The sequence below is a fragment of the Misgurnus anguillicaudatus genome, chromosome 11, assembly GCF_027580225.2.
Source record: "Misgurnus anguillicaudatus chromosome 11, ASM2758022v2, whole genome shotgun sequence".
Taxonomy (NCBI): domain Eukaryota; kingdom Metazoa; phylum Chordata; class Actinopteri; order Cypriniformes; family Cobitidae; genus Misgurnus; species Misgurnus anguillicaudatus.
In genome coordinates this window covers 31,516,813-31,525,514 of record NC_073347.2, presented here as the reverse complement: position 1 = coordinate 31,525,514, position 8,702 = coordinate 31,516,813, and the positions used below count along the sequence as shown (strand labels likewise).

At 35.0% G+C, this 8,702-nt stretch overlaps 1 protein-coding gene across 2 annotated transcripts; it reads left to right on the top strand.

Annotated features, from left to right (window-relative positions):
* Positions 1–553: 553 nt before the first annotated feature.
* On the top strand, positions 554–8,368 carry LOC141368828 (tripartite motif-containing protein 16-like protein). Of its 2 annotated transcripts, none has more exons than XM_073873541.1 (7): positions 554–1,074; positions 1,195–1,229; positions 1,304–1,399; positions 1,480–1,713; positions 2,912–3,068; positions 4,798–4,857; positions 7,574–8,368. In XM_073873541.1, exons 1-7 carry the CDS (start codon positions 639–641, stop codon positions 8,107–8,109), a joined length of 1,554 nt encoding a protein of 517 aa, XP_073729642.1. In that variant the 5' UTR covers positions 554–638; the 3' UTR covers positions 8,110–8,368. The 2 variants fall into 2 exon arrangements, with proteins under 2 accessions (XP_073729642.1, XP_073729641.1); XM_073873540.1 differs by having other exon boundaries at positions 555–1,074; positions 1,301–1,399.
* Positions 8,369–8,702: the final 334 nt, after the last annotated feature.

The following is an 8,702-nucleotide window of genomic DNA, read 5'->3' as shown; positions in this document are numbered from 1 at the left end:
ACTCTGACAGGCTTTTTTATACCCAATCATGTTGCCAATTGACCTAATAAGTTGCAAATTAGTCCTCAAGTTGTTCCTTATATGTACATTAAAATTTTCTGGCCTCTTATTGCTACCTGTCCCAACTTTTTTTGGAATGTGTAGCTCTCATGAAATCCAAAATGAGCCAATATTTGGCATGACATTTCAAAATGTCTCACTTAAAACATTTGATATGTTGTTTATATTCTATTGTAAATAAAATATAAGTTTATGAGATTAGTACATTATTCCATTCCTTTTTTACTCACAATTTCTACAGTGTCCCAACTTTTTCTGATTTGGGGTTGTATATTGCAATAAATATAAGCTTCTACCACAATTTTTTATCATGTCATAATTTACAGACACTTTTGTAAAAAACTTATTTGAAACAAGACCAAAATTAGGCTTCTAAACCAGTTACAGTATAAGATCTGTAGGGGTACATCACCTTTTCACCACCCACTCAAAAAAGGCTGTGCCAGGTAAAGGGTTAAATGATAAAGTTTACTTAACTTGATGCATAACTGAAAACTGCATATTTGTCATGCATTGATGACATGCACATCCTCATTGTAAAAAGAAACAGATAAACCTGTTTTCCAAACGCACACTCGATGAGATATAATGCACGTATATACAGTATAACTTGTTCTCTATATTTGTACTACACCGTACACACGCGCTCTCAATCTGTACTCTCTCTCTCTCTCTCATGTGAAATGGCAGAAGCAAGTATTTTATGGGCTGAGGAGCAGTTCAGATGCTCCATCTGTCTTGATCTACTCAAGGATCCAGTGACCATACCATGTGGACACAATTACTGTATGAGATGTATTGGATGCCACTGGGATCAGGATGAACAGAGAGGAGCTTACAGATGCCCACAGTGCAGGAAGAGCTTCGCTTCAAGACCTGTTTTATTTACAAATGTAGTGTTTGCTGAAATCGTGGAGAAGCTGAAGAAGATTACAAAGCAAACTGATGTGAGATGTGACGTCTGCGGTGACACGTGTGGGAATTGTCAACATCAAGATGAGAATTCAGTTAAAGGTAAGAAAGCAAATTTAATTTATTATACTGGAAAACTTCAGGGATGATTTATCATAAACACAGTAAGTTATGGAGGTTTTCTGTCTGACTGATAATGTATTTGAATGTTGTGCATGACAGATAAACCAGCTGTGGCAAAAATGACCAAGATTCAGGTATAAAGTTACATTTCACATGTTATAAATATATTTATATAATTTCTGTAAATTAACTTTTTGCTCTCCAGCAGGGTCATTTGGGGCAGATGCAAAAAAACCTTCAGCAGAAGATTCAACAGCGAGAGCAAGAACTTGAGAAGCTAAGAGAAGTTGTGGAGTCGCATAAGGTGAGTATTGAGAAGAAGGCAATAAGACTCATCTGTAAAATGATGGATTTGAATGATTTTTTTTCTCTGTGACCTGACAGCGTTCTGCACAGACAGCAGTGGAGAAGAATGAGAAGATCTTTACTGAACTCATCTCATGCATTGAGAGAAGTCGCGCTCAGGTGACACAGCTGATCAGAGATCAGGAAAAGACTGCTGTGAGTCAAGCTGAAGGTCTCTTGAAACAGCTGGAGCAGGAGATTGAAGATCTGAGGAGAAGAAAAACAGAGCTGGAAAAGCTTTCGCAAACTCACAATCAAACTCATGTCCTCCAGGTAACAGAACCCTCAAACGGTCCTCGTTTTTTGTACTGGCCCTTGGGGTCTTTATGACCCCAACATTTAAAGCATAATTGTAAGAAAAATATACATTTTCATTAATACAAATAATATATAATTTAATATAATGTAATCTACACAATAAAGCTGTGTTTTTGGAGATATGAAGTTTTGTACCCACTTTCCACTAAATTCCTCAACTACAGCATTAGCTTGCCTGAAAAATATTTTTTTTTTTATAAAATGTTCACATAAATTGTGATCTAAATTTGATTTAAATTGTTTTTAGATATTGATAGATGCTATGTGTTGAATTTGGCCATTTGTTATTTAGAAAAAAAACATAAAAGAATTAAAGTTTAGGAAATAAATCATTTCGACCAGCAAATGCCCAGAGAGACCTATTCATTTCACTGGATGTGGCCATGTGCTCAAATCACTACTTTAGTGATACATTTTGTGAATTTATGTTTATATAAGCATTAGAAAGCACATTAAAAATAAATATTATTTCCAATAGTAGAATTTTTTTGTAGTTGTTGATGCATTCTGAAATGTCTGTTTTTACAAAATGCCACAAAATTTGCGAAATTTGACTGAATGTGCCTGTTTGTGTGAGCATGTGTTTTCTGCATTGAATTTGTGCACAAGTAACAGGCTTTAATTTCTGTCTCAAAATATTTATATTTATGCTGGATTTACTGATATTTATTTTTTGACAAATGGAAAAAAATAAAAAAAATAAATTAGCATTTCCCATTCATTTTCAATTGGGGTCAAAAGGAACAGATCAATATATATTTTTTACATGCCTGTAAACAACCAAATCAAGTCCAGTATTTTTTGTGTATGTATAGATAGATTATTTAGGAAAAGTCACAAAAATGTATATCTCTGATATAAAGGGAACCTTTTTTAATGAATGAAATGTCGTTTTGGGTCATTTAGACCCCAAGGACAGTTTAAGGGTTAATAAGATGTTGTATTTGAAGGACATTTGCCTCATTAGTGAAGTTAAAAAAGATAGAAGTGTGTTTACTTTGTCACTAACCTTACATTTTTGTTATTAATTACATAAAACTAATGCCATTGAGAAACTAATAACCCAACCACCTAAAACATCCTGACATTGTGATAGCACTCATGTTTGTAAGATGTTTTGTAATGTAATTTGATCTTTTGTTTGTTTGTGTAGAGCTGCAAGTCTCTTTCTGTCTCTGGATCTTCAGAATTACCCAGAATCAATGTCAGTACTCTCCTCTCTTTTGATGATGTTGGCAAATCTCTTGATAAACTCCGAGACAAACTGCAGAGTTTCTGTAGAGAGGAAATCAAAATGATATCTAGTACAGGTACATTTGTTTATTCATTCAATATAGTTGGTGTAAATTAAATTGAATTATCTTGACATGGTGTTTACTAGTGATAGGAGTAATACGTTACAAAGTAACACGTTACTGTAATTCCACTACTTTTAGCAGTAACGAGCATGTAACAAAGTTTTTTTTTAAATCAAGTAACGTGATTACAATTACTGAAATTTAAATGAGTTTGTTACTCGCGTTACTCTATTTTGTAAAAAAATAGACAACATATCTGACGTCGCAGGACCGTGGTTGGCGGCGCAATGATCATTACACTTCATCATAGCTGACAGTGCATATAGAATGAACATGAAAAATCTAAACGGGACAACATACCTTTGTTTAAAAATTGTGCGCAAGTCATAATCCATCCGGTCTCATGTTTGTAAATTATCTTCGCCAAGCAATCCCAGCATGACATTAACTTGCATTTGTAGTCCACAAAAGTAATAAATCTGAGAAATGTTCATATATTAGATGTTTACATCGGCCTTCATGGAAGAGAACGATCCGCGATTGTTGTTTCCACTAAAATATTCACACTGCGGCGTACGCCCGTGTTAAAACTCCATAGTATGTGTGAGCTCGCTTTTAGTTTTAGTTTCAGTCTCTCCGTATCCGAAAAAACAATCCACTCGCTCTGTGTCCGTTGGACAAAACAATCCACATAGCCTACTCCGTTTTCTGATTAAATATCTTCCTTTAATCCTGTGTATCATTTAAATCCAAAAGAAAATATATACAAACAGTATATGACCAAAGAGCACAGTCCCTGCCGCAAGCTTCACAAGCTGTGTTCCAATTCAAGGGCTGCACCCTACTAAGCATGCGATAAAAGGTGAACACTCGGCCTTTCAAGGCGCCCAGAAGTTCGGGAAGAGAACTGAAATGAGACGGTCTAACCTTCGGAGGACCCATAATTTGCGTCACCTGCTGCACGCGCGCGCACCGCGCCTGTCAGCAGGACACAGCGGAGACGTTTCTAACTTATTAAAATAAATATGAAATCAGAAAAATGATAATTTATTTTAGAAAATATAACATGTTGACACAATTGTCTCCAAATTTTTAAAGAGACACTACACAATTTTAACACATTATATATTTTTGTAAACATGCAGAATATTTGTCTAAATGATCTAAATGATATACATAAATAAAGTAAGTTTACATATTAAGATAATTTCTAACAAAAATATTCAAAGGTTGAATCTAAAGCAAAATAGCCTCCTACAGTATGTGATATATTAGAGTCTTACGTGTAAAATAGCCCATCCATATCATTTTATTGTTTGACTGTTCAGTACTGTTCATATTTACATTTAAAAAGCAGACATAGAAGTAACTTAAAAGTTACTTTTCTTAGTAACTAATTACTTTTGATATACAGTAACTGGTAGAGTAATTCAGTTACTTTTAAAAGAAGTAACTAGTAACTGTAACTAATTACTAATTTTCAGTAACTTGCCCAACACTGGTGTTTACACAGCAGATGTCTGTGGTGTTTAACACACTTTAACAGGACACACTGCACGCTGTGTACGACTCACATCATAACTTTATTCTTCTCTTGACACATCACTCAACACAATTGCTCACTAGAGCCCCTAGTGGTGCAGTTCCACATTAATGTGTTATATAGCTCTTACTAAGAATTGAACAATAAATATTGTATGCTTCTTAACACAACACAACAATGTCTTTTTTGTTTTCATAGTGAAAAAATGCCAAATCGTTTCTGGTCCTGGGAATGAAATTCGAGAGGATTTTCTCAGATGTAAGTTCAAAACTTTTCAATAATAATGAAATTGAATCAATTCAAACAAACTTTATAGTTAATGTTTAAAGGGACTGTACGTAGGATTTTAAATGTTTTATTAATCAAAATCAATGTCTTTATTCATAAATATGTCCTTGTTGGTTGAGCTCTTCCAGTGATCTGACTTTTCTTTGTAAGCTTAGAATTTCTCCTCTTTACTTACATTGAACGGGTAAGTCCAAGGAGGCGTCCATATCATTCCGCCGTATTGATAAACTATAATAGCAGAAAGGGACAAAAAGTACTAGCCTACCAATGCGTTTCCACAACGCGTTTTCATTAAGAACAAGTGAACCAGCTGAAACGGACAAGGAGATCAGCGATTACATTACGGCTATTTGGAAAGGGGAGGCGCTAGAGAGCACTGTTCGTTGGAATGCAAAGTACAATTCCACCACTCAATGGGGGTAAATCCTACTTATTGCACCTTTAAAGCCCGGGTAAAGTCTGTTATTAAATGTGTTCTCAGTTTGTCACACCACAGAAAAATGTGTTGTTAAAGCAACACTATGTAGTTTTTTACCTTTAAAGGTGACATAGAATGGTTGAACGGAGTATTTATCCTTGTTCTGTGATGTGACATGTAGACAAAAAAAATTATTTTGGGTCTGTAATGTCTTAGAAGCTTCCTAAAAACCTCTCTCAGATAGCTCTATTAGGGTGGGGGATTTCAAACGGTTTTGCACCTATTTGGCTCCCCCTACTGGCTTAACTTGCAATCTCATTACTGATTGGCTGACTTTGCTGTCACTCAAAAAATGTAGCCAATTATTTTAAAGTGGATGGGCAGTTAGATGCCTATGATGTCATAAGCATCAGTTTTTCAGATTGGGCTGTTTTCTGACTGACATTTCTAAAAGAGGAATTTCTATGAGACTGAGATGTTAAGCATCTTTAGCACTTTTTGTATGTTTGTGAATGGTAGACTACCATTATTCAACAAAGACAAGCTAAAAATGGTTTTTCATTCTCTGTCCCCTTTAAATAATGTCTCTAAAATTATTTCAGTGATAGAACAACTTTTAATTGGACGAATTGTACTGTTGCTGCAACCTGAGCAGCCTCCTAGCTGCTACAAGCACACTCTGAAAGTGGCAGTGGAGGGTTGAGCACACAGCCCCGCCCTGCCCCTCCCCCTGCCTGCAGAAGAGTGTCTGATACCAGGCACTGTTGCACTTTTCAACCACATGGGGGAGCTGTAAGTCATTTTTACATGGAAACTACATAGTGTTGCTTTAACAACCCAGCCAAATTTGAATGATTAATAAAAAAAGTTATAAAATCTTGGAAAAATAGGCTGGATTCTGGATGCTGGGGGCGTGTTCACTCTCTGTTGAAACCACGCCCAATCACGGAAAAGCTGTCGTCTCTCAACTTTCAAAATTCAAATAATGCTACAACTTAAATAGATGCTTGTGATTGTGTAAGGGGTGGGTCATCAGGGCCATTGCAGGCATAGGCGAACTAGGCGGTCGCCTAGGGCGCCACCCGCTGCAGGGGACACCAAAGAACGCATATACATTTTAAATGCTGCTTGACTGACTTGAATAAGTGAAAAATGAGCACTGCAACAAAATAAAAGATAAACTCTAAATGCTGCGTGTTAATGGACAGCTTAAGAGTTTTTCAAGACCAACAATATATTTTTAATGATATTTAAAATGTAATAATATCAAGCAATTCACTTGTGATGATTTGCCATTAAAAAGAAGCACTAAACTATAGTAAACATACACTGTAAAAATACTTTGCTGCCTTAACATTTTTTGTTGAATCAACTCGGATTTACAAGTAATTTCAATTTACTTATTTATCTTGACTAGAGATGAGTTGTTATAGACGGTTTCAGCAGTAACAACAAAAACAAGCCGCTGTCGCGGTCTGCACGTAACTTCCGGTAAACTCCCCTAAGAATAAATAACAACAAAATTCTTTAAAAGTAGTTTATTTATAACAAGCAAAAAAACAACAACACACAGATTACATAGGAAACCAAAACATTTGTTATTTTCGACGAGGCATTTGTTCAAGAGATCAGTTTAGCAACTAGTCAGACCATTAAAAAAGTTCGGATCCAGACGTGTATCACGTGCGTCCGATGAAACCGTCTATAACTTATCAAATTAAGTTGACTTTTCTCAACTATATTTTCTAAGTCGCGACAACCCATCTCTGTTGACATGACTTGTAAATCTGAGTTGATTTAACAAAGTATTTTTTTACAGTGTATTTATTGTATTTTCACTATAATAACAATGATATTTTATTTGTAGTAAAACTATGGCCTACAACAATAATAATAGACAAAACATTTTTTTAACTGCTTTGTTGAATTTAATGCATTTAAGATATGAGTGCATGTAAAATTGTATGATCTTGTTTGGGAGCGTGCCAATAGGGGTTTCACCTGGGGCGTCAAAATGGCTAGAAACGGCCCTGGGGCCATACTCTGTGCCGACAGTGCGTCATTGAGACACAATTTCAGTCCCGCCCAAATCATCCTGAAATGTAGAAAAACTGTTCAAGGGTGTAACTCCACATTTCAGTACTACATAGTTCTTTGCTATGTGATTCAGCAATACATTTCTAACAACTATAATTACTAACATAAGTTATTAGTTATAACATGAGTTATTGAGTTTCTGAAATGTGATTGTATGTTTGTCTTTACCAGATTTCCGTCGGTTTACTCTGGATCTAAACACAGTAAATAAAAACTTTCGTCTGTCTGAAGGGAACAGAGCGATTACAGACACGGACACCACCTATAAATACCCCGAACATCCCGACAGATTTCATGGTTGGAAGCAAGTGTTGTGTAAAGAGAGCGTGAGCGATCACTGTTACTGTGAAGTTGAATTGACTCGGAGTAATGCCGTGTCTATATCAGTGTCATATAAGAGCATCAGTCGAAAGGGAATGGATGATGAATGCAGATTTGGATATAATGATCAGTCCTGGAGATTATTCTGCTCTCCTTCCAGATTCTCATTCTGTCATAATAAAAAAGTCACAGATCTTCCAGTAATAAGCAACTGTTGTAGAATAGGAGTGGATGTAGATCACAGCGCAGGCGTCTTGTCTTTCTACAATGTCTCTGATACAATGACACTCATTCACAGAGTCCAAACTACATTCACTAAACCTCTCTATCTAGGACTTGGATTAAGCATGAACTCAACCGTTAAACTGTGTTCATTAAACAGTTAAAAGATATATACTATTTTTGGCATAAAGATGCTAAATGTCCAAATATAAATATGAAAATATAATGAGTCTTATTTAAGTTCAGTGTTACGCAAACTTATAATAATTTCAGATACAGCATACAGATCATCATCATTGTGTGAAAATGAATTATTAATACTGAAAATGTATGTGGTTTTGACATCTTTTATTATTATTTGATGTAGCCTTCTGAATAAATAATGTAATAATATTACAATAAATGCACACAGCATTGTTAAAATTGTTTTATAGAATTATTATAAATGTTATATTTTATATTCTGACTTTTATATTCTGAAATTTTTCACATATCAAAGACTTTATTAAACTATCATTTACTGAATCTCATTATTTGTTATTATTACACCTCCCTCTAAAATCAAGCTAGATTCTGATTGGCCAGTCGCGGCATTATCTTTTCAGATAAACAATGACTCAAAACTAATAACACACAGTAACCCAGATGCTGCAAATCATTTTGACAGGTATAGTTTAATATTACAAAAAAAATGTTTTTATAACATACCCGGCATTATATTTACAATTGATTAAACCAAATAGTGTGTTCGTGACAT